We start from the raw sequence: 27,278 nt of genomic DNA on the forward strand, positions 1-27,278 counted from the left end.
ATATTGGACCTGGCCATATATTTTAAAGAAATTTGGGCCGGGCCGTAAAACTCTTTTTAAAGAATCTGGGCCATGCATTCAAATAATACCTCTGCAGGTCTCTGGTATATTCGTTTTATAAAAAAGGATGATTTCCGACCCACTGATATTTACTAATTAAAATTTTTAAACTGTTTGTACATATAGAAATTTTGTTTGAGAGCAGCTTTTCATTTAAAAAAATATTAAATTAACTCATGACTATCAATATATTATTTTTCAATAATTTCCCGACTGGATCTCCTTAAACATTAACCATTTTTTTATAACCATATTTATCATGGTTTCAATGAGAATATTTATGTTATTATATGATAATAGATTTGAATATAATTTCGTTTTTAATCCTTTATTTTTTTTTCTCCCTACTTCATTTTGTTGTATATACATTTTGAGTACAGGTTCAGAATCAGCAATGAGTTTAATAAGGCCCATCATATTGCTTTCTTGTTGCCTGTTTCCCCAGAAGGCTAGTTACTAGATATTAAATAACTTAGACAACTTATACTTATGATAGAACGGTTATTATCCACACATTCTTTCTGGGGTATTATATATTGTAATATGGAGTTTTTATTATGTGAAAGCCTTCTATAATCGGCCATCATATGTGCCTGTGAAGATTCATGCACAATAATATCACGATTAAATTTCATGATCATTATCTGAGTCAGATACTATATATTTTACGTTATTATAGTACACTTTTAAAAAATAATCATTGAATTCCCACTTTTTACTTCTTTTTTCTTAAATTGCGATTTATTACCCTTTATTAAATGAGGATAAACTAGGGCTGTGTCGATCCACATATTTTTCACCGATCCGATATTTTCCTATATTGATTCAAAACCGATCCGATACCGATACGGATCCGATATTTATACTGATTTCTAATCACCCCGATTTGAACCAAATGTAATTAATGAAATCAATATTTTTTATGCAAAAAATCGAATTATGAATTTAATTTAATTTTTTTATTTCTACAATTAAGACTATAATAAAAAAATATATATTTAATAATATATCCATTTTATGTTGGTATGAATTATAATTTTAATATTTAATATATAAAAAATAAATATGAGAGCCTCTAGATTTTCTGGGAATAATTCTACGATATGGACTATCTATATCACCTGCCGTACTGAAGGCAGACTCAGGTGATTCCACAGATAACGCATTTTGCAAAATTATCTTTGTCTTTTGTAAAATATTTCCATAATTCACATACCATATTAAAAAAATTCTTTCATTTAAAGTACAAATAAAAATATTGGCGCTTTTTAAAAAGATTTAAAATAAATAAAACTTTGGGTGTTCCTTTCTATTTTTATAAAAAAAACTTTTAAAATACTATAAATCTATTTTAAAAAAGAAATAAAATTTAAAAAAATTATTTAGAAAATATTATAATAATGTAAAATAAATATACACAACATAAAATAAAATAACAAAAAAAAGAAACGTAAAAAGATCTGATCGGATCGGATCGTTTTTTATAGGTATCGGCCCAATCCGATATTTTCGGAAAACGCTAAATATTGGTACCGATCCGATATTTAATATCGGCACAGCCCTAGTATAAACCATTAAATATTTAATAAAGAATTGACTTTGTTATTTGTCCAATTTTGAGTAATTTTCTTAAAAGATACTATTTCAAAGCTTTTCTTTATATCTTAAAATTAAGCCCAACATGTCTTTTTCTAATGTGGTCTGTCCATTTATCATCTCTTATATTATGCGATGTGCAATTTTTAATTAAGCATTTTGGGAAAATAATTTATGACAAGAAATCTCGGATAACAACCTATTTTACTAAACATCTACCAAATTTTCCGTCAATACATATTAAATTAAATAATTAGTGGGGGAGGGGGGGGGTCCTTTTATTACATACATAAACCAGAAAATTGGTTATGGATGGTTGTTTTTCGAAAAATACGATTTTTTTAAATTGAGATAAGTTAAAAAATAATGATTTTATAAATATAAGTTATATGTCATTTTGTTAAAGGCCTTTTATTAAATATTAAGGATTTTTTTGAAATAATATTGTTGCGGTTTTTTTTACGTTATAAATTTTAAACATAAAAATTCCAGGTGTTTCGCTTTCCAATTTTTTTTGAATTTAATATTTTCTTATTCTCTAACCTTATATCTATTCACACAGCCATGGGTTTTTTAGTTATTACGATAAAAATAAATATTTTTTTCAAAAATAGATGGCGCTCCTTTATAAAATAACGTGTTGGTTATAATTATTTTTTTAAACTATATTTCATTTTTAAACATAAATAATAAGATTTTCCAGCATTAATATCATGAAATGAGATTATTTAGCTGCGGTTATAATCATTTTTTTTAATAAAAAATTTTAATTTTTGAAAAATTATTTTTAAAATTTTGAAGATATAATAGATAAATTAAAATTTATGAAAGATATTACCTATTTTCGGTTTTTCATTAAATATAGTTTTTTTGACGCCATGATAATTTCGTTTTGCGATAAATTATATGTACTCAGTAGCCGTTGATGGGCTGTTAAAATATTATTTTTTGGTATGAAAAGGATATCTTGTGCAACTGGATAAACAAAAGAATTTGTTGGTCCTTTAGGGTGAAGAAAATTAATTTTTACTTCATCTCTAAATACATTCTATTCTTGTACAAATCCTAACCACCAATCGTTTTCATATTCACATGTTACATATCCTCTAATCTCATCGATTAACAGATCCTCAATCAAAGGATCCTCACGTGGATATACTATATTCTCCACAATAAATGTCTGCGAATTAGAATATTATTAGTGTGAGTTTAGTTAAGCCAATCGGAAACACTGCATGAATTTTTTGTGTCCCGGGTATTGAAATAGATTTACTAAATCTCTCACTTAGCTTTATTCTCTTCTTCTTCATAATCTGGTATAGTAGCATAAGAAAAATTTATACCTTTTATATGCTCTTCCGCATATATATAAAATTGTAAAGGTGTAATTATTTGATCAGTATAAGGTCTTTGTAAGCTCGCCTTGGCAACTAACCTTTTTACTGTGCCGCCTATGCCCTCGCAGGCACTTTTACCATGTGCCGTAGGAAAAAAATGACATTCTGCTTGAACACCAAAATCGATTTCATGGTAGCAAACAATGATGAAGTTTTTCTATTTTTATATTGCGCTGCTGAACCATCAGAAAAGTAGTAAATTTTTCTGGTGGAGTGTCGAGTTTATTTTTTAAAAAATGAATCAAATGCGATTGGAATAAATGGAATGAAACATTATTATGAATTAAGGATTCCGATATTACCACAAAACTTAGATTTTTTATTTGATCTCCTATTTTATAATAAAGTGAGAATGGGTGCAACGTAACTTGCGAAGTTGTCCAATGATAACCCTGAACTTCGTCTTGGACAATAACGGAATAATTTTCTGAAAAGTCACAAATAATTACATAATGATTATTTTCTAAACTATTTTTAAGGTTATTGTGAAATGAATTTTGTTGTTCACAAATAAATGAATGGCGTATGAGAATATTCATTTTATCGAAAAATTAAATTCGTCTAACGATTGAGAAATAGTCTCTAGAATTGTTCTATCTACGAAACCCACTGTTTAAAAGTAACAAGAGCTATATCATTTTTTATAAATAATTTTTCGATGCGTTCTTTTAAGAGTGCAGAGCCAGGACATTCGTTGCAGTCACCAAAATAACAGGTGGGTAAAGGGGGATTGCAAATCATTCTGCCTATAACATCTCTAGTTAATGTATCCTCACCATTTTTAGTCAATGTTGCTAATTCACAGCCTAAAATCATAAGTTTAATATTCTGGTATATGCTATAAACGCATACACTATTTGTTCAGCTAGCCCCTGCTAATATACAATTTTTTTGGTCTTAAGCTAGCAAATTTCGAAAATTCAATTGTTAAGTTTGAATTACTCGCCTTAAAATGATTATATAATTCTTTCAGAACTAACCTTTTGAGCGTTCACTCGTTCCTTTTCAATGATAGATATGCAATCTTTTTTTCCTGCTAATACTCTACTAACTTCATCACTGCAAATTTTTTTTTAACAATATCAACTGTTTTTGATTGAGATATTTTGCAGGCTTTCGATTTGGAGTTGAAAGATCCCCTTTTATTCTAAAATGATTTTGGAATTATATGCCATATGATATGTAGCGTTGAATGTCGTTTTTATTTTATTTGCGCTCCAATTAGGAGGCAGAATGGTCAGCAATGATATTTAAAATTTTTAGATAAATTAGGATATTGTAATTTCATGTTATTGAGTATATCATTATTATCTTTTGTTAGGCAAAAAGTAAAATTTATGATTTCTCCATCATCAAACAAAGAGAAATATCTGCATCGCCCGTCATTCTTGACAGGATAGCTACTAGTTTATTATAATTGTGTATGTGTTATTAATTTCATAAAATAAATACCTTCGTCCATAAAAGAAATTTCTGAAGTTGTTTTGGATTATAAAGTTATTTAAAATTTTTAGAATATAAAATGCTTCTTCAATATTCCAATAGGAAATTTTATTAAATAAGAATAATATTAAGTAATTCCTAATTATCTAATATATATATATATATAATTATTTTTCAACATTTATTAATATAATACTATAAATTATTTTAGTCGAATAATTCGATCGAATAATAGAAAAAAATTTATTCGACGAATAATATATTTTCCTTATTCGAATTCGATTCGTATTTTCGAATCGAATAATTATAATTTCCTTTTAAAAATTAAAAATAGTTATTCTTATTCGTAAAATACGAATCGAATCGAGTCGAATATCGAATAACAAATAATTTATTTTAGGTATAGTTGTGAAAAAATTTTAAATATAAGAATACCTATTTAATAGTTTGAATTTTAAAATAGCAACAAACTTTGAATCGTATGTGAATATGTAACACTTAATTATTTTATCTTCTATTTAATTAATTTTGCTAGATTAAGTAAAAAAAAATCTTTACTGGGATTCGAACCCCATGACCTTCACATTTGTGAGCGAGGCTCTTGCCGATTAGGCCACAGACACTTTTAAAAAATCGTGAATTTTTAAATATATATTATAAATTGTGTTGTGACAGTGACATTGTGACTGTGACACGGCTTTTATACATATTATAGATTATAGATAGATATTATTAAATTTTATTTTTTATTATATAATTTATAAGTTTAAGTTAAAAAACATAGCGCAAAATCAACCAATATAATAATTTTTATACATTGGACAGGCAAGTTAAAAAAAATTATTAATAAGTGAGCAAACAGGTGTACCAAAACTTAACCATTGCAGTCGTCTAATCAGGATGACATCGGAAATAACAGATCATAATGGATTTTACCTCTGCCAAAATCCATTTATAAATGATATGCGTCTGCCACTTTTATTTTCCCATGCATTTACCACCAGAGGTCTGCAAATAACAACATTTTCTGGTCCAATGGGAATTTAGTTAACATCATAAAGGACGGAACCACTAAGTTAGATTAAGAAAAAAAATAATCATTGCCGAACCTAAGTTCATCAAATCGACGCTCTTACCGATTAGGCCATAGACACTTCAAAATTCACTATTTTTGTGATATGACTCCGACACTGAGAGTGTGACGGCTTTTATATATATCAGTTAGTTCTAGTATATATATATATATTATGATGTATAAGATGGTAATGGTTTCTTGGTAATGGAAGATGAATGAATGATTGATTAGATAGGATTCTATGGTAATTTAACGAATATTTTTTAAAAGAATATTAAAAATTTAAAAATATAAGAATACCTATTTAATCGTTTGAATTTTAAAGTAGCTACAAACTTTGAATCGTATCTATTTGATTAATTTTGCCAGATTAAGAAAAAAAAAAATATTTTGCCAGATTAAGAATAAAATTTTTTGCCGGGATTTGAACCTAAGTCCATTAGATTTGTAAACGACGCTCTTACCGATTGGGCCACAGACACTCTTACCGATTGGGCCACAGACACTTTTCAAAATTAACGATTTTTTAAATATATATATTATAAAATGTGAAAGTGTGACTGTCACAGTGTGACAAGGCTTTTTATATATATTATAGATACTAAAATCTAAAAATCATCATTTTAATTTTGATAAATGTAATATCTGGTCAATAAAGTTTTTAGCTCATTTCATACATTTTCACAATAGAATCCTAAATTAGGTTTATGCAAAGCTTATATAAGAGTATTTAAAAATTGTATCTGTTTCTAGATACATTTTAAAAATTGTATCTGTATCAAGATAACTTTTTAGACGATGTATCTGGATCTAGATAACTTTTTAGACTATGTATCTATATCTAGATCCATTTAAAAAGTATCTTTTAACAACTTTGGAAATATTATAAAATCTAATTAAATTATTAATATTTGTATTTACAATTATACAAATATCTTATATTATTTTAAACAATACAGTGAACCCGATTGAACCCGGGTTCAATTAAAATTCCCAGGTTCGGTTCGGGGTTTTGAAAATTTTATAAACGGGGTTCAGGTTCGGTTTCAGATTTTGGTTTTCTTTTCCGGGTTCGGTTCGAATCCCTGGTTTTATATATGTGTTTTTTGTTTTAATTATGAAATAAATGAAAATATTCTTTCCCTATTTATAATTCAAATGTAGGTTTGAATACAAAAATGTTCAACCGGTTTTTAGAGGAACCGAACCGATATTTTTATTTATTACGAACCGAATCTGAACCTTAAACCTTTATTTTTATTCGAACCTGAACCGATATTCGTTTCGGTTTGGATCCCTGGTTATATATAATAAATGGAAACCAAACTTAAATTTCATGGAATATTTACCTTAAGATTTCCGTCCTCCATGAACATATATAGCAGAGATGATTTACATATATTTGAACATTTATGTATATATTTTTTTGTTCTCTTTGGTTTTAAAAGGGTGGACAGGTTTAATAAATATTTATAAAGTTATAATTTTTAATATTTAATTAAATTTTTTTAAAATTTTATATTTTTTTTCGGTCACAGGTTACTTTATTTGAATATCAAAATGTAATAGCATATAATTTATTTTTTTAAAAGATAAAATTAATAAAGGTGGAAAATGTAGAAATTAGAACTATGCCATACTAAATATCGGATCGGATGGGCACCAATATCTCCAGTTTTCCAAAAATATCGGATCGGGCCGATACCTGTAAAACCCGATTCGATCTTTTTACTTTTCTTTTTTTGTTATATGTATATTTATTTTACATTAATAATATTTTATAAATAATTTTTTATTAAACAATGCAAATGCACAACGCCAGAGTTGTTAAACGCTACTTTAAACTAGCGCGCTACCGCTATTTGTCAAAAAAAGTAGCTCATTAATTATGATATTATATATAAATTTTTATGTTTATACTTACCTTCATTATATTTTTATTTCAAAAAAAGTAGCGCCCTAAAAAATTAAATAATTACAAAAAAGGTAGCCGCTATTAGCTATACCTACCAAAAAAGTTAGCGCGCTACTTTAACAACTCTGCACAATGCCTCTTATATTTTATTTATTTTTAAAAATAGATTTATAGTATTTTAAAAGTTTTTTTTATAAAAATAGAAAGGAACACCCAATTATTTATTTTAAACCTTTTTAAATAATGCCAATTTTATTATTTATACTTTAAATCAGGGACAAGAACCCGAATTCAAACCCTGAACCTGAACCCTCAATGTTTCGCTGAACCCAAACCCTTTTTTAAAATATAGGGTTCAGGTTTTAATTTTAAAAAATTTATATATTAATTATAAAAAAAACATTTTTTGATCATTTTTTCGTGTAATTATTTTTGTTATTTATTAAATTTTTAAATTGTAATGTAGTATTATAATTATGATGATAAATTATTTTTATGGTGACACTAATTAAAATAAATTTTTTAAAAAAATGATGTTTAATAAGGCATTATTTTTCTGGTCTCCGAACCCTGAACTCGAACCGGGTTCAGAGATTTTTCACTGAACCCAAACCCGAACCCATTTTTTAGAAGGAGGGTTCTCGTCCCTGTTTTAAATAAAAAAATTTTAAATATGTCTGAATTATGGAAATATTTTGCAAAAGATAAAGATAATTTTGCAAAATGCGTTATATATGCAATTCTAATTTCACAGGGAGGAATAAAGAAAAGTTTATTTAATACTACCAATATCAGTAAACTTTTAAAAAATTATTTTAAAAATTAAAAAATTAAATTAATTGCATAATTCGATTTTTTGCATAAAAAATATTGATTTCTTTATTACATTTGGTTCTAAGAGGGGTGGTGAAAAATCAATATAAATATCGGATCGGTTTTAAACCAATATCGGATCGGATCGGTGAAAAATATGTGGATCGGCAGAGCCCTAGTAGAAATATACGGGAAAGGATAGGGGATAAAATAGGAGAGCTAGGAATATGGAAGAGATAAAACTTAGATAGTTAAAGCGAATAATGGCGGTAGCAAGTCTTTGACGTAAGAAGAGGGATTCCTTAGGCTGATCAGTTTTTTCGCGAATCCGTGTGCCTAATTCTTTAAAAAAACTTAGAGCTTTGCTACCGAAGATGGTGAGAATGGAGCAAGCGATGGGTATGAATAAGAAAGAAGGGTCTAAGGAACTGTACTTTAAGATTTTTCGAGTTTCTGCGAGGGCAAGGGCATCGACGTTGTGTTTAGATGGTGCATTTGGGTCAATGCAGGTGAAATCCCAAACCAGGAGCTGACCCCTTGACCTTGGAATCAAAGACATTCCATCAGGACGTTTTCCATCGGTTCTAAAAATTATGGTTGGTTAAAGTTAGACATCATTTTTTAAAAAATTATAGTAATTTTTATTTGATTTAGGAAAAGATAAGTTAGTAGGTCCTTTTTTTGTTTTTGGATTAAAAGTATACATATATTTATTTATTAAATTTAATTTGTTTATAGTTAACTACATCATTTTATGAAATATATAAATCTTTTTGTATTAATGTTTTTAAGTTAAGTTGTAGCGAAATATTTTAATGTTTCCCAGACATAATTCCCGACAATGTTAAAGTAGTTATAGAGATTTTTTAAATTATCATTTGGAATGAGAATTTTTATCTTATTAGAAATTTGATCTCAAAAGATTTTTTTAATTTATAATTTTATTTAATCATTATTTTTTTAAAATCTATAAAAGTGGACTCTTATAGTGCACACAAATTGAGCGTTTCAAACGTTGCGTTGCAAACGTAACATTTTAAATAAGTTCATAAAAAAAGGATTTGTCTTTTAAAAATTATATTATCGTCTGCGTTCTTATATCTTTAATTTCTAAATATTCCTTTTTAGGATATAAGTAAGATATTTCATTTTATATAATATTACACAGCGAATAATAATAAAAAGTAATGAAAAAGCAAACCTATTTGCGTTTTTTAAAATGGTTGCTAACGCCAAACTGTAATTACCAATTCGCACGAGGTCATTTGAAATGCATTATTTGCGCTTAAAACGCAGTGTTTGAAACGCTCTATGCGCACTATTATGAATGTAACTATGACTTTTTTAAATTTACAAAATTTTACATAATAAATTTAAAATTATATAATTATCCTTAAGTTTAATTATATTTTATAAAGATTTTAAATAAAAATAATTAATTATCATAGAGGTTTAAAAGATGCATTATATTTTATAAAATTCTTCGGAAAATAAATGATAAAAATTTCTAATTTACAAAAAATCTTAGTTTAAAAAAAATGTTTACTTTTTTAAAAATAAATTATTAAAGATTAAAACATTATAAGCATTATTATATTAGTAATTTTATTTAAAAAATATAAAATATATAAAGTACACTTAATCGTTAAACAAGAAATAATTCCCCGGAAAAAACCTCAATTTGGGGAGGTTGGAGGCGTATTTTCGATATTTTTTTAAGAAAATATAGGGAATATTTTTCCCGGCCAATCTGTGATTGGATTATTAGGAAACTAAATATTATCGAAAACCAGATGTTTAGGCCTTTTTATAGTTTTTATTTGGCCCATCGTCAATTTTTATTTTTTTCGTTATTAACTTTTTTATTATAATTTTGGCTACTAAACTGAGTTGAAGCACTAATCGTTACTAACAAAGCACTAATGAATGACATATATGCTTCATCATTAGTATTTTCATTTTACCTTTTGAAGTGGCCAAATATTTTTGCTAATAACTTTTTTTCATTTTACTTTTTGAAGTGGCCAAATATTTTTGCTAATAACTTTTTTCCTTAATTTCGTCTAATGCACGTATTGAAGCTCAAACAAGCATTAAAAAATGGAAAAATCGTTAGTACCTTCAATCTATCTTATGTAACTATATTTATCTTAAAATATAACTACCGATTATTTTCAAACCCTTTTTAAAAAAATTGACCATACTCCATACCATGCTGGCTTGCTACAAACTCCCTAACCTTTAGCTAATTGCTCTTGCTGTCTAACTCTAAAAAAGGCCTCCGATAAATGGGTTCTGTCAGTATTCAAGTACATAAACCTGGAATAATTCAGATGTATTAGCTTAGCCTCTTGCCCATTATATTACTAGAATACCTTAAAATATTAATAAAAATGTAAGGAATCATTTTATTTAACGACCAAATTTTATTATACTTGTATATTAACCCTACACACGTATTCTTCCTGGCTAACTATATTTCTAACTCTTAGCAACTGCCAGGAATTCCGAAAAATGCATTACCCCGAGAATCGAACCACCGACTCATCAGCTATCATTAAAAAAATAACGATTTTTTTAATATATTTATTATTATTATTATTAAAAGTATTTTTCTTTTGTATATTCAAACTATAAGTAACATTACCCCATTATAACACTTATGTGCAATAGTCGTACACAGCGGCTCACATTATCATTAGCTACATATTTTATTTAGTTAAGATTGATACTGATATGTGGAAGAGATTAATATATTTTTTAAAAAAATCACATTTTTCTAAAAACTCATTTTATTAAAATTGGGGTATTATTTTTGTCCAGGATACTTCTACCCGATTACATAGTATAATATATTATTAATATTAAGACCATAATTTACATTTTTTAGGAATGATGGTTAGGCCAATTCTTTATTCGAGTGACGATAACCTTACGCTTCGTGTACCATGTCCTCCTATCCATGTCCTGCCTTGTCATCAAAGACTCAACTCTCCCCATATTGCTTTATCGCAGGACAGGTGTAGTGCTATTCATTGCCCAGTAAGTCTTTTTCTCTTATTTTTTAGCAATGCCGATATTAAATATCGGGGCAGGGCCAATACTTACAGTTAAAAATCTTATACCACCGATATATTTTAAAACCTTTGATATTTATGCACCCTTTAACATTATCCAAACTATTGCATGTTTTATTTGCACCAATGTATACAAAAAAAAACTACGGAGGGTTGTTAAAATGCAGCAGGCGTGATTAAATGAAAAATATATATTATACGCATTTTTACAAAATTATCTGAAATAAAAATCACTAGTTGCTTTGTTCTTATTCCAGAACTGGGTTATTCCATGTCAAATGAGCAAAAAAATCAAGATTTTCGGTCGACCCCTTTCAATTTCGATAAAAAGTTGTAGACTGGTTATATATGTTCCCATTAGATTATAAACAAAATTTTAGCGCATTAGCAACTATATTAGCGGAGATAATCGGGGTTAAAGGTCCAAAAAACGTCTTTTTTTGCTTTTTACTAATGTCAAATAATTAGTTTTTAATTTAAAACTAAATATGATCAAATATTGAATCTAATATCAATAGCTAAGTTAATAATTGATAATTATGGCTAAAACATCAAAATTAATTTTTGATAAAATATGGGTCATCTTATGGTCAGTTGAAAACTTGAAATTAATATTTAGAAATGTATATGATCTCCGATTTTTAATTTTTTTAAGAAATATTATCCGTTTATTATTTTTTTAATAATTTCTTCAACAATTAGGATGGCTGGATATTTATTTTAAAAAATATTGCGATTTTTATACTTAAAAAATAGACAATTGTCACTTTTCTATGGTACATCTTCACTAAATTTTTATTTAAAAATGTTTTTAATATTTATTTTAACATATTTTCTTCAAAAAAATTCAAAAAACTTTTAAAATAACGATTATGACAATTGTCACTTTTCTATGGTACATCTTCACTAAATTTTTATTTAAACATGTTTTTAATACTTATTTTAACATATTTTCTTCAAAAAAATTTAAAAAACTTATAAAATAACGATTATGATAATTGTCACTTTTCTATGGTACATCTTCACTAAATTTTTATTTAAACATGTTTTTAATACTTATTTTAACATATTTTCTTCAATAAAATTCAAAAAACTTATAAAATAACGATTATGACAATTGTCACTTTTCTATGGTACATCTTCACTAAATTTTTATTTAAACATGTTTTTAATACTTATTTTAACATATTTTCGTCAAAAAAATTTTAAAAATAACGATTATGACAATTGTCACTTTTCATTGTCTTCACTAAATTTATATTTAAACATCATATTAATACTTATTTTAACATATTTTCTTCAAAAAAATTCAAAAAACTTATAAAATAACGATTATGACAATGTCAATTTTCTATGGTACATCTTCACTAAATTTTATTTAAACATGTTATCAATACTTATTTTAACATATTTTCTTCAAAAAAATTCAAAAAACTTATAAAATAACGATTATGACAATTGTCACTTTTCTAAGGTACATCTTCACTAAATTTTTATTTAAACATGTTTTTAATACTTATTTTAACATATTTTCTTCAAAAAAATTCTAAAAACTTATAAAATAACGATTATGACAATTGTCACTTTTCTATGGTACATCTTCACTAAATTTTTATTTAAACATGTTTTTAATACTTATTTTAACATATTATCTTCAATAAAATTCAAAAAACTTATAAAATAACGATTATGACAATTGTCACTTTTCTATGGTACATCTTCACTAAATTTTTATTTAAACATGTTTTTAATACTTATTTTAACATATTTTCTTCAATTAAATTCAAAAAACTTATAAAATAACGATTATGACAATTGTCACTTTTCTATGGTAAATCTTCACTAAATTTTTATTTAAACATGTTTTTAATACTTATTTTAACATATTTTCTTCAAAAAAATTCAAAAAACTTATAAAATAACGATTATGACAATTGTCACTTTTCTATGGTACATCTTCACTAAATTTTTATTTAAACATGTTTTTAATACTTATTTTAACATATTTTCTTCAAAAAAATTCAAAAAACTTATAAAATAACGATTATGACAATTGTCACTTTTCTATGGTACATCTTCACTAAATTTTTATTTAAACATGTTTTTAATACTTATTTTAACATATTTTCTTCAATAAAATTCAAAAAACTTATAAAATAACGATTATGACAATTGTCACTTTTCTATGGTACATCTTCACTAAATTTTTATTTAAACATCTTTTTAATACTTATTTTAACATCTTTTCGTCAAAAAAATTTTAAAAATAGGGATTATGACAATTGTCACTTTTCATTGTCTTCACTAAATTTATATTTAAACATCTTATTAATACTTATTTTAACATATTTTCGTCAAAAAAATTCAAAAACTTTAAAAATAACGATTATGACAATGTCAATTTTCTATGGTACATCTTCACTAAATTTTATTTAAACATGTTATCAATACTTATTTTTGCATATTTTCGTCAAAAAACTTTAAAAATAACGATTATGACAATGTCAATTTTCTATGGTACATCTTCACTAAATTTTTATTTAAACATGTTTTTAATACTTATTTTAACATATTTTCTTCAATAAAATTCCAAAAACTTATAAAATAACGATTATGACAATTGTCACTTTTCTATGGTACATCTTCACTAAATTTTTATTTAATACTTATTTTAACATATTTTCTTCAAAAAAATTCAAAAAACTTATAAAATAACGATTATGACAATTGTCACTTTTCTATGGTACATCTTCACTAAATTTTTATTTAAACATGTTATCAATACTTATTTTAACATATTTTCTTCAAAAAAACTTATAAAATAACGATTATGACAATGTCAATTTTCTATGGTACATCTTCACTAAATTTTATTTAAACATGTTATCAATACTTATTTTAACATATTTTCTTCAAAAAAATTCAAAAAACTTATAAAATAACGATTATGACAATTGTCACTTTTCTATGGTACATCTTCACTAAATTTTTATTTAAACATGTTATCAATACTTATTTTAACATATTTTCTTCAAAAAAATTCAAAAAACATCTAAAATAACGATTATGACAATTGTCACTTTTCTATGGTACATCTTCACTAAATTTTTATTTAAACATGTTTTTAATACTTATTTTAACATATTTTCTTCAAAAAAATTCAAAAAACTTTTAAAATAACGATTAAATAACGATTATGACAATTGTCACTTTTCTATGGTACATCTTCACTAAATTTTTATTTAAACATGTTTTTAATACTTATTTTAACATATTTTCTTCAATAAAATTCAAAAAACTTATAAAATAACGATTATGACAATTGTCACTTTTCTATGGTACATCTTCACTAAATTTTTATTTAAACATCTTTTTAATACTTATTTTAACATATTTTCGTCAAAAAAATTTTAAAAATAACGATTATGACAATTGTCACTTTTCATTGTCTTCACTAAATTTATATTTAAACATCATATTAATACTTATTTTAACATATTTTCTTCAAAAAAATTCAAAAAACTTATAAAATAACGATTATGACAATGTCAATTTTCTATGGTACATCTTCACTAAATTTTATTTAAACATGTTATCAATACTTATTTTAACATATTTTCTTAAAAAAAATTCAAAAAACTTATAAAATAACGATTATGACAATTGTCACTTTTCTATGGTACATCTTCACTAAATTTTTATTTAAACATGTTTTTAATACTTATTTTAACATATTTTCTTCTAAAAAATTCTAAAAACTTATAAAATAACGATTATGACAATTGTCACTTTTCTATGGTACATCTTCACTAAATTTTTATTTAAACATGTTTTTAATACTTATTTTAACATATTTTCTTCAAAAAACTTATAAAATAACTATTATGACAATTGTCACTTTTCTATGGTACATCTTCACTAAATTTTTATTTAAACATGTTTTTAATACTTATTTTAACTTATTTTCTTCAAAAAAATTCTAAAAACTTATAAAATAACGATTATGACAATTGTCACTTTTCTATGGTACATCTTCACTAAATTTTTATTTAAACATGTTTTTAATACTTATTTTAACATATTTTCTTCAAAAAACTTATTCAAAAAACTTATAAAATAACGATTATGACAATTGTCACTTTTCTATGGTACATCTTCACTAAATTTTTATTTAAACATGTTTTTAATACTTATTTTAACATATTTTCGTCAAAAAAATTTTAAAAATAACGATTATGACAATTGTCACTTTTCATTGTCTTCACTAAATTTATATTTAAACATCATATTAATACTTATTTTAACATATTTTCTTCAAAAAAATTCAAAAAACTTATAAAATAACGATTATGACAATGTCAATTTTCTATGGTACATCTTCACTAAATTTTATTTAAACATGTTATCAATACTTATTTTAACATATTTTCTTAAAAAAAATTCAAAAAACTTATAAAATAACGATTATGACAATTGTCACTTTTCTATGGTACATCTTCACTAAATTTTTATTTAAACATGTTTTTAATACTTATTTTAACATATTTTCTTCAAAAAAATTCTAAAAACTTATAAAATAACGATTATGACAATTGTCACTTTTCTATGGTACATCTTCACTAAATTTTTATTTAAACATGTTTTTAATACTTATTTTAACATATTTTCTTCAAAAAACTTATAAAATAACTATTATGACAATTGTCACTTTTCTATGGTACATCTTCACTAAATTTTTATTAAAACATGTTTTTAATACTTATTTTAACATATTTTCTTCAAAAAACTTATAAAATAACGATTATGAGAATTGTCACTTTTCTATGGTACATCTTCACTAAATTTTTATTTAAACATGTTTTTAATACTTATTTTAACATATTTTCTTCTAAAAAATTCAAAAAACTTATAAAATAACTATTATGACAATTGTTACTTTTCTATGGTACATCTTCATTAAATTTTTATTTAAACATGTTTTTAATATTTATTTTAACATATTTTCTTCAAAAAAATTCCAAAAACTTATAAAATAACGATTATGACAATTGTCACTTTTCTAAGGTACATCTTCACTAAATTTTTATTTAAACATGTTTTTAATACTTATTTTAACATATTTTCTTCAAAAAAATTCAAAAAACTTATAAAATAACGATTATGACAATTGTCACTTCTCTATGGTACATCTTCACTAAATTTTTATTTAAACATGTTTTTAATACTTATTTTAACATATTTTCTTCAATAAAATTAAAAAAACTTATAAAAAAACGATTATGACAATTGTCACTTTTCTATGGTACATCTTCACTAAATTTTTATTTAAACATGTTTTAAATACTTATTTTAACATATTTTCTTCAATAAAATTCAAAAAACTTTAAAAATAACGATTATGAAAATGTCAATTATCTATGGTACATCTTCACTAAATTTTATTTAAACATGTTACAAATACTTATTTTAACATATTTTCTTCAAAAAAATTCAAAAAACTTATAAAATAACGATTATGACAATGTCAATTTTCTATGGTACATCTTCACTAAATTTTTATTTAAACATGTTTTTAATACTTATTTTAACATATTTTCTTCAAAAAAATTTAAAAAACTTATAAAATAACGATTATTACAATTGTCACTTTTCTATGGTACATCTTCACTAAATTTTTATTTAATACTTATTTTAACATATTTTCTTCAAAAAAATTCAAAAAACATCTAAAATAACGATTATGACAATTGTCACTTTTCTATGGTACATCTTCACTAAATTTTTATTTAAACATGTTTTTAATACTTATTTTAACATATTTTCTTCAAAAAAATTCAAAAAACTTTTAAAATAACGATTAAATAACGATTATGACAATTGTCACTTTTCTATGGTACATCTTCACTAAATTTTATTTAAACATGTTATCAATACTTATTTTAACATATTTTCTTAAAAAAAATTCAAAAAACTTATAAAATAACGATTATGACAATTGTCACTTTTCTATGGTACATCTTCACTAAATTTTTATTTAAACATGTTTTTAATACTTATTTTAACATATTTTCTTCAAAAAAATTCTAAAAACTTATAAAATAACGATTATGACAATTGTCACTTTTCTATGGTACATCTTCACTAAATTTTTATTTAAACATGTTTTTAATACTTATTTTAACATATTTTCTTCAAAAAACTTATAAAATAACTATTATGACAATTGTCACTTTTCTATGGTACATCTTCACTAAATTTTTATTTAAACATGTTTTTAATACTTATTTTAACTTATTTTCTTCAAAAAAATTCTAAAAACTTATAAAATAACGATTATGACAATTGTCACTTTTCTATGGTACATCTTCACTAAATTTTTATTTAAACATGTTTTTAATACTTATTTTAACATATTTTCTTCAAAAAACTTATAAAATAACGATTATGACAATTGTCACTTTTCTATGGTACATCTTCACTAAATTTTTATTTAAACATGTTTTTAATACTTATTTTAACATATTTTCTTCTAAAAAATTCAAAAAACTTATAAAATAACTATTATGACAATTGTTACTTTTCTATGGTACATCTTCATTAAATTTTTATTTAAACATGTTTTTAATATTTATTTTAACATATTTTCTTCAAAAAAATTCCAAAAACTTATAAAATAACGATTATGACAATTGTCACTTTTCTAAGGTACATCTTCACTAAATTTTTATTTAAACATGTTTTTAATACTTATTTTAACATATTTTCTTCAAAAAAATTCTAAAAACTTTTAAAATAACGATTATGACAATTGTCACTTTTCTATGGTACATCTTCACTAAATTTTTATTTAAACATGTTTTTAATACTTATTTTAACATATTTTCTTCAAAAAAATTTAAAAAACTTATAAAATAACGATTATGATAATTGTCACTTTTCTATGGTACATCTTCACTAAATTTTTATTTAAACATGTTTTTAATACTTATTTTAACATATTTTCTTCAATAAAATTCAAAAAACTTATAAAATAACGATTATGACAATTGTCACTTTTCTATGGTACATCTTCACTAAATTTTTATTTAAACATGTTTTTAATACTTATTTTAACATATTTTCGTCAAAAAAATTTTAAAAATAACGATTATGACAATTGTCACTTTTCATTGTCTTCACTAAATTTATATTTAAACATCATATTAATACTTATTTTAACATATTTTCTTCAAAAAAATTCAAAAAACTTATAAAATAACGATTATGACAATGTCAATTTTCTATGGTACATCTTCACTAAATTTTATTTAAACATGTTATCAATACTTATTTTAACATATTTTCTTAAAAAAAATTCAAAAAACTTATAAAATAACGATTATGACAATTGTCACTTTTCTATGGTACATCTTCACTAAATTTTTATTTAAACATGTTTTTAATACTTATTTTAACATATTTTCTTCAAAAAAATTCTAAAAACTTATAAAATAACGATTATGACAATTGTCACTTTTCTATGGTACATCTTCACTAAATTTTTATTTAAACATGTTTTTAATACTTATTTTAACATATTTTCTTCAAAAAACTTATAAAATAACTATTATGACAATTGTCACTTTTCTATGGTACATCTTCACTAAATTTTTATTTAAACATGTTTTTAATACTTATTTTAACTTATTTTCTTCAAAAAAATTCTAAAAACTTATAAAATAACGATTATGACAATTGTCACTTTTCTATGGTACATCTTCACTAAATTTTTATTAAAACATGTTTTTAATACTTATTTTAACATATTTTCTTCAAAAAACTTATAAAATAACGATTATGAGAATTGTCACTTTTCTATGGTACATCTTCACTAAATTTTTATTTAAACATGTTTTTAATACTTATTTTAACATATTTTCTTCTAAAAAATTCAAAAAACTTATAAAATAACTATTATGACAATTGTTACTTTTCTATGGTACATCTTCATTAAATTTTTATTTAAACATGTTTTTAATATTTATTTTAACATATTTTCTTCAAAAAAATTCCAAAAACTTATAAAATAACGATTATGACAATTGTCACTTTTCTAAGGTACATCTTCACTAAATTTTTATTTAAACATGTTTTTAATACTTATTTTAACATATTTTCTTCAAAAAAATTCAAAAAACTTATAAAATAACGATTATGACAATTGTCACTTCTCTATGGTACATCTTCACTAAATTTTTATTTAAACATGTTTTTAATACTTATTTTAACATATTTTCTTCAATAAAATTAAAAAAACTTATAAAAAAACGATTATGACAATTGTCACTTTTCTATGGTACATCTTCACTAAATTTTTATTTAAACATGTTTTAAATACTTATTTTAACATATTTTCTTCAATAAAATTCAAAAAACTTTAAAAATAACGATTATGACAATGTCAATTATCTATGGTACATCTTCACTAAATTTTATTTAAACATGTTACAAATACTTATTTTAACATATTTTCTTCAAAAAAATTCAAAAAACTTATAAAATAACGATTATGACAATGTCAATTTTCTATGGTACATCTTCACTAAATTTTTATTTAAACATGTTTTTAATACTTATTTTAACATATTTTCTTCAAAAAAATTTAAAAAACTTATAAAATAACGATTATTACAATTGTCACTTTTCTATGGTACATCTTCACTAAATTTTTATTTAATACTTATTTTAACATATTTTCTTCAAAAAAATTCAAAAAACATCTAAAATAACGATTATGACAATTGTCACTTTTCTATGGTACATCTTCACTAAATTTTTATTTAAACATGTTTTTAATACTTATTTTAACATATTTTCTTCAAAAAAATTCAAAAAACTTTTAAAATAACGATTAAATAACGATTATGACAATTGTCACTTTTCTATGGTACATCTTCACTAAATTTTATTTAAACATGTTATCAATACTTATTTTAACATATTTTCTTCAAAAAAATTCAAAAAACTTATAAAATAACGATTATGACAATTGTCACTTTTCTATGGTACATCTTCACTAAATTTTTATTTAAACATGTTTTTAATACTTATTTTAACATATTTTCTTCAAAAAAATTCTAAAAACTTATAAAATAACGATTATGACAATTGTCACTTTTCTATGGTACATCTTCACTAAATTTTTATTTAAACATGTTTTTAATACTTATTTTAACATATTTTCTTCAAAAAACTTATAAAATAACTATTATGACAATTGTCACTTTTCTATGGTACATCTTCACTAAATTTTTATTTAAACATGTTTTTAATACTTATTTTAACTTATTTTCTTCAAAAAAATTCTAAAAACTTATAAAATAACGATTATGACAATTGTCACTTTTCTATGGTACATCTTCACTAAATTTTTATTTAAACATGTTTTTAATACTTATTTTAACATATTTTCTTCAAAAAACTTATAAAATAACGATTATGACAATTGTCACTTTTCTATGGTACATCTTCACTAAATTTTTATTTAAACATGTTTTTAATACTTATTTTAACATATTTTCTTCTAAAAAATTCAAAAAACTTATAAAATAACTATTATGACAATTGTTACTTTTCTATGGTACATCTTCATTAAATTTTTATTTAAACATGTTTTTAATATTTATTTTAACATATTTTCTTCAAAAAAATTCCAAAAACTTATAAAATAACGATTATGACAATTGTCACTTTTCTAAGGTACATCTTCACTAAATTTTTATTTAAACATGTTTTTAATACTTATTTTAACATATTTTCTTCAAAAAAATTCTAAAAACTTTTAAAATAACGATTATGACAATTGTCACTTTTCTATGGTACATCTTCACTAAATTTTTATTTAAACATGTTTTTAATACTTATTTTAACATATTTTCTTCAAAAAAATTTAAAAAACTTATAAAATAACGATTATGATAATTGTCACTTTTCTATGGTACATCTTCACTAAATTTTTATTTAAACATGTTTTTAATACTTATTTTAACATATTTTCTTCAATAAAATTCAAAAAACTTATAAAATAACGATTATGACAATTGTCACTTTTCTATGGTACATCTTCACTAAATTTTTATTTAAACATGTTTTTAATACTTATTTTAACATATTTTCGTCAAAAAAATTTTAAAAATAACGATTATGACAATTGTCACTTTTCATTGTCTTCACTAAATTTATATTTAAACATCATATTAATACTTATTTTAACATATTTTCTTCAAAAAAATTCAAAAAACTTATAAAATAACGATTATGACAATGTCAATTTTCTATGGTACATCTTCACTAAATTTTATTTAAACATGTTATCAATACTTATTTTAACATATTTTCTTAAAAAAAATTCAAAAAACTTATAAAATAACGATTATGACAATTGTCACTTTTCTATGGTACATCTTCACTAAATTTTTATTTAAACATGTTTTTAATACTTATTTTAACATATTTTCTTCAAAAAAATTCTAAAAACTTATAAAATAACGATTATGACAATTGTCACTTTTCTATGGTACATCTTCACTAAATTTTTATTTAAACATGTTTTTAATACTTATTTTAACATATTTTCTTCAAAAAACTTATAAAATAACTATTATGACAATTGTCACTTTTCTATGGTACATCTTCACTAAATTTTTATTTAAACATGTTTTTAATACTTATTTTAACTTATTTTCTTCAAAAAAATTCTAAAAACTTATAAAATAACGATTATGACAATTGTCACTTTTCTATGGTACATCTTCACTAAATTTTTATTAAAACATGTTTTTAATACTTATTTTAACATATTTTCTTCAAAAAACTTATAAAATAACGATTATGAGAATTGTCACTTTTCTATGGTACATCTTCACTAAATTTTTATTTAAACATGTTTTTAATACTTATTTTAACATATTTTCTTCTAAAAAATTCAAAAAACTTATAAAATAACTATTATGACAATTGTTACTTTTCTATGGTACATCTTCATTAAATTTTTATTTAAACATGTTTTTAATATTTATTTTAACATATTTTCTTCAAAAAAATTCCAAAAACTTATAAAATAACGATTATGACAATTGTCACTTTTCTAAGGTACATCTTCACTAAATTTTTATTTAAACATGTTTTTAATACTTATTTTAACATATTTTCTTCAAAAAAATTCAAAAAACTTATAAAATAACGATTATGACAATTGTCACTTCTCTATGGTACATCTTCACTAAATTTTTATTTAAACATGTTTTTAATACTTATTTTAACATATTTTCTTCAATAAAATTAAAAAAACTTATAAAAAAACGATTATGACAATTGTCACTTTTCTATGGTACATCTTCACTAAATTTTTATTTAAACATGTTTTAAATACTTATTTTAACATATTTTCTTCAATAAAATTCAAAAAACTTTAAAAATAACGATTATGACAATGTCAATTATCTATGGTACATCTTCACTAAATTTTATTTAAACATGTTACAAATACTTATTTTAACATATTTTCTTCAAAAAAATTCAAAAAACTTATAAAATAACGATTATGACAATGTCAATTTTCTATGGTACATCTTCACTAAATTTTTATTTAAACATGTTTTTAATACTTATTTTAACATATTTTCTTCAAAAAAATTTAAAAAACTTATAAAATAACGATTATTACAATTGTCACTTTTCTATGGTACATCTTCACTAAATTTTTATTTAATACTTATTTTAACATATTTTCTTCAATAAAATTAAAAAAACTTATAAAAAAACGATTATGACAATTGTCACTTTTCTATGGTACATCTTCACTAAATTTTTATTTAAACATGTTTTAAATACTTATTTTAACATATTTTCTTCAATAAAATTCAAAAAACTTTAAAAATAACGATTATGACAATGTCAATTATCTATGGTACATCTTCACTAAATTTTTATTTAAACATGTTTTTAATACTTATTTTAACATATTTTCTTCAAAAAACTTATAAAATAACTATTATGACAATTGTCACTTTTCTATGGTACATCTTCACTAAATTTTTATTTAAACATGTTTTTAATACTTATTTTAACTTATTTTCTTCAAAAAAATTCTAAAAACTTATAAAATAACGATTATGACAATTGTCACTTTTCTATGGTACATCTTCACTAAATTTTTATTTAAACATGTTTTTAATACTTATTTTAACATATTTTCTTCAAAAAACTTATAAAATAACGATTATGACAATTGTCACTTTTCTATGGTACATCTTCACTAAATTTTTATTTAAACATGTTTTTAATACTTATTTTAACATATTTTCTTCTAAAAAATTCAAAAAACTTATAAAATAACTATTATGACAATTGTTACTTTTCTATGGTACATCTTCATTAAATTTTTATTTAAACATGTTTTTAATATTTATTTTAACATATTTTCTTCAAAAAAATTCCAAAAACTTATAAAATAACGATTATGACAATTGTCACTTTTCTAAGGTACATCTTCACTAAATTTTTATTTAAACATGTTTTTAATACTTATTTTAACATATTTTCTTCAAAAAAATTCTAAAAACTTTTAAAATAACGATTATGACAATTGTCACTTTTCTATGGTACATCTTCACTAAATTTTTATTTAAACATGTTTTTAATACTTATTTTAACATATTTTCTTCAAAAAAATTTAAAAAACTTATAAAATAACGATTATGATAATTGTCACTTTTCTATGGTACATCTTCACTAAATTTTTATTTAAACATGTTTTTAATACTTATTTTAACATATTTTCTTCAATAAAATTCAAAAAACTTATAAAATAACGATTATGACAATTGTCACTTTTCTATGGTACATCTTCACTAAATTTTTATTTAAACATGTTTTTAATACTTATTTTAACATATTTTCGTCAAAAAAATTTTAAAAATAACGATTATGACAATTGTCACTTTTCATTGTCTTCACTAAATTTATATTTAAACATCATATTAATACTTATTTTAACATATTTTCTTCAAAAAAATTCAAAAAACTTATAAAATAACGATTATGACAATGTCAATTTTCTATGGTACATCTTCACTAAATTTTATTTAAACATGTTATCAATACTTATTTTAACATATTTTCTTCAAAAAAATTCAAAAAACTTATAAAATAACGATTATGACAATTGTTACTTTTCTATGGTACATCTTCATTAAATTTTTATTTAAACATGTTTTTAATACTTATTTTAACATATTTTCTTCAAAAAAATTCTAAAAACTTATAAAATAACGATTATGACAATTGTCACTTTTCTAAGGTACATCTTCACTAAATTTTTATTTAAACATGTTTTTAATACTTATTTTAACATATTTTCTTCAAAAAATTCAAAAAAATTCAAAAAACTTATAAAATAACGATTATGACAATTGTCACTTCTCTATGGTACATCTTCACTAAATTTTTATTTAAACATGTTTTTAATACTTATTTTAACATATTTTCTTCAATAAAATTAAAAAAACTTATAAAAAAACGATTATGACAATTGTCACTTTTCTATGGTACATCTTCACTAAATTTTTATTTAAACATGTTTTAAATACTTATTTTAACATATTTTCTTCAATAAAATTCAAAAAACTTTAAAAATAACGATTATGACAATGTCAATTATCTATGGTACATCTTCACTAAATTTTATTTAAACATGTTACAAATACTTATTTTAACATATTTTCTTCAATAAAATTCAAAAAACTTATAAAATAACGATTATGACAATGTCAATTTTCTATGGTACATCTTCACTAAATTTTTATTTAAACATGTTTTTAATACTTATTTTAACATATTTTCTTCAAAAAAATTTAAAAAACTTATAAAATAACGATTATTACAATTGTCACTTTTCTATGGTACATCTTCACTAAATTTTTATTTAATACTTATTTTAACATATTTTCTTCAAAAAAATTCAAAAAACATCTAAAATAACGATTATGACAATTGTCACTTTTCTATGGTACATCTTCACTAAATTTTTATTTAAACATGTTTTTAATACTTATTTTAACATATTTTCTTCAAAAAAATTCAAAAAACTTTTAAAATAACGATTAAATAACGATTATGACAATTGTCACTTTTCTATGGTACATCTTCACTAAATTTTATTTAAACATGTTATCAATACTTATTTTAACATATTTTCTTAAAAAAAATTCAAAAAACTTATAAAATAACGATTATGACAATTGTCACTTTTCTATGGTACATCTTCACTAAATTTTTATTTAAACATGTTTTTAATACTTATTTTAACATATTTTCTTCAAAAAAATTCTAAAAACTTATAAAATAACGATTATGACAATTGTCACTTTTCTATGGTACATCTTCACTAAATTTTTATTTAAACATGTTTTTAATACTTATTTTAACATATTTTCTTCAAAAAACTTATAAAATAACTATTATGACAATTGTCACTTTTCTATGGTACATCTTCACTAAATTTTTATTTAAACATGTTTTTAATACTTATTTTAACTTATTTTCTTCAAAAAAATTCTAAAAACTTATAAAATAACGATTATGACAATTGTCACTTTTCTATGGTACATCTTCACTAAATTTTTATTTAAACATGTTTTTAATACTTATTTTAACATATTTTCTTCAAAAAACTTATAAAATAACGATTATGACAATTGTCACTTTTCTATGGTACATCTTCACTAAATTTTTATTTAAACATGTTTTTAATACTTATTTTAACATATTTTCTTCTAAAAAATTCAAAAAACTTATAAAATAACTATTATGACAATTGTTACTTTTCTATGGTACATCTTCATTAAATTTTTATTTAAACATGTTTTTAATATTTATTTTAACATATTTTCTTCAAAAAAATTCCAAAAACTTATAAAATAACGATTATGACAATTGTCACTTTTCTAAGGTACATCTTCACTAAATTTTTATTTAAACATGTTTTTAATACTTATTTTAACATATTTTCTTCAAAAAAATTCTAAAAACTTTTAAAATAACGATTATGACAATTGTCACTTTTCTATGGTACATCTTCACTAAATTTTTATTTAAACATGTTTTTAATACTTATTTTAACATATTTTCTTCAAAAAAATTTAAAAAACTTATAAAATAACGATTATGATAATTGTCACATTTCTATGGTACATCTTCACTAAATTTTTATTTAAACATGTTTTTAATACTTATTTTAACATATTTTCTTCAATAAAATTCAAAAAACTTATAAAATAACGATTATGACAATTGTCACTTTTCTATGGTACATCTTCACTAAATTTTTATTTAAACATGTTTTTAATACTTATTTTAACATATTTTCGTCAAAAAAATTTTAAAAATAACGATTATGACAATTGTCACTTTTCATTGTCTTCACTAAATTTATATTTAAACATCATATTAATACTTATTTTAACATATTTTCTTCAAAAAAATTCAAAAAACTTATAAAATAACGATTATGACAATGTCAATTTTCTATGGTACATCTTCACTAAATTTTATTTAAACATGTTATCAATACTTATTTTAACATATTTTCTTCAAAAAAATTCAAAAAACTTATAAAATAACGATTATGACAATTGTCACTTTTCTAAGGTACATCTTCACTAAATTTTTATTTAAACATGTTTTTAATACTTATTTTAACATATTTTCTTCAAAAAAATTCTAAAAACTTATAAAATAACGATTATGACAATTGTCACTTTTCTATGGTACATCTTCACTAAATTTTTATTTAAACATGTTTTTAATACTTATTTTAACATATTATCTTCAATAAAATTCAAAAAACTTATAAAATAACGATT

General features: G+C 22.2%; 1 protein-coding gene across 1 annotated transcript in view; it reads left to right on the top strand.

The window, feature by feature from the left end:
* LOC135931459 (uncharacterized) overlaps window positions 1-27,278 on the top strand; it is a 93,035-nt gene that overhangs the window by 41,407 nt on the left and 24,350 nt on the right. Inside the window, exon 4 of the mRNA XM_065468585.1 lies at window positions 11,190-11,341. Within this exon, the coding sequence (XP_065324657.1) occupies window positions 11,190-11,341 (152 nt within the window). The remainder of the gene's footprint in view (window positions 1-11,189; window positions 11,342-27,278) is intronic.

The sequence above is a fragment of the Gordionus sp. m RMFG-2023 genome, chromosome 1, assembly GCF_954871325.1.
Source record: "Gordionus sp. m RMFG-2023 chromosome 1, tfGorSpeb1-WG-v2, whole genome shotgun sequence".
NCBI classification, from domain to species: Eukaryota; Metazoa; Nematomorpha; class Gordioida; order Chordodea; family Parachordodidae; genus Gordionus; species Gordionus sp. m RMFG-2023.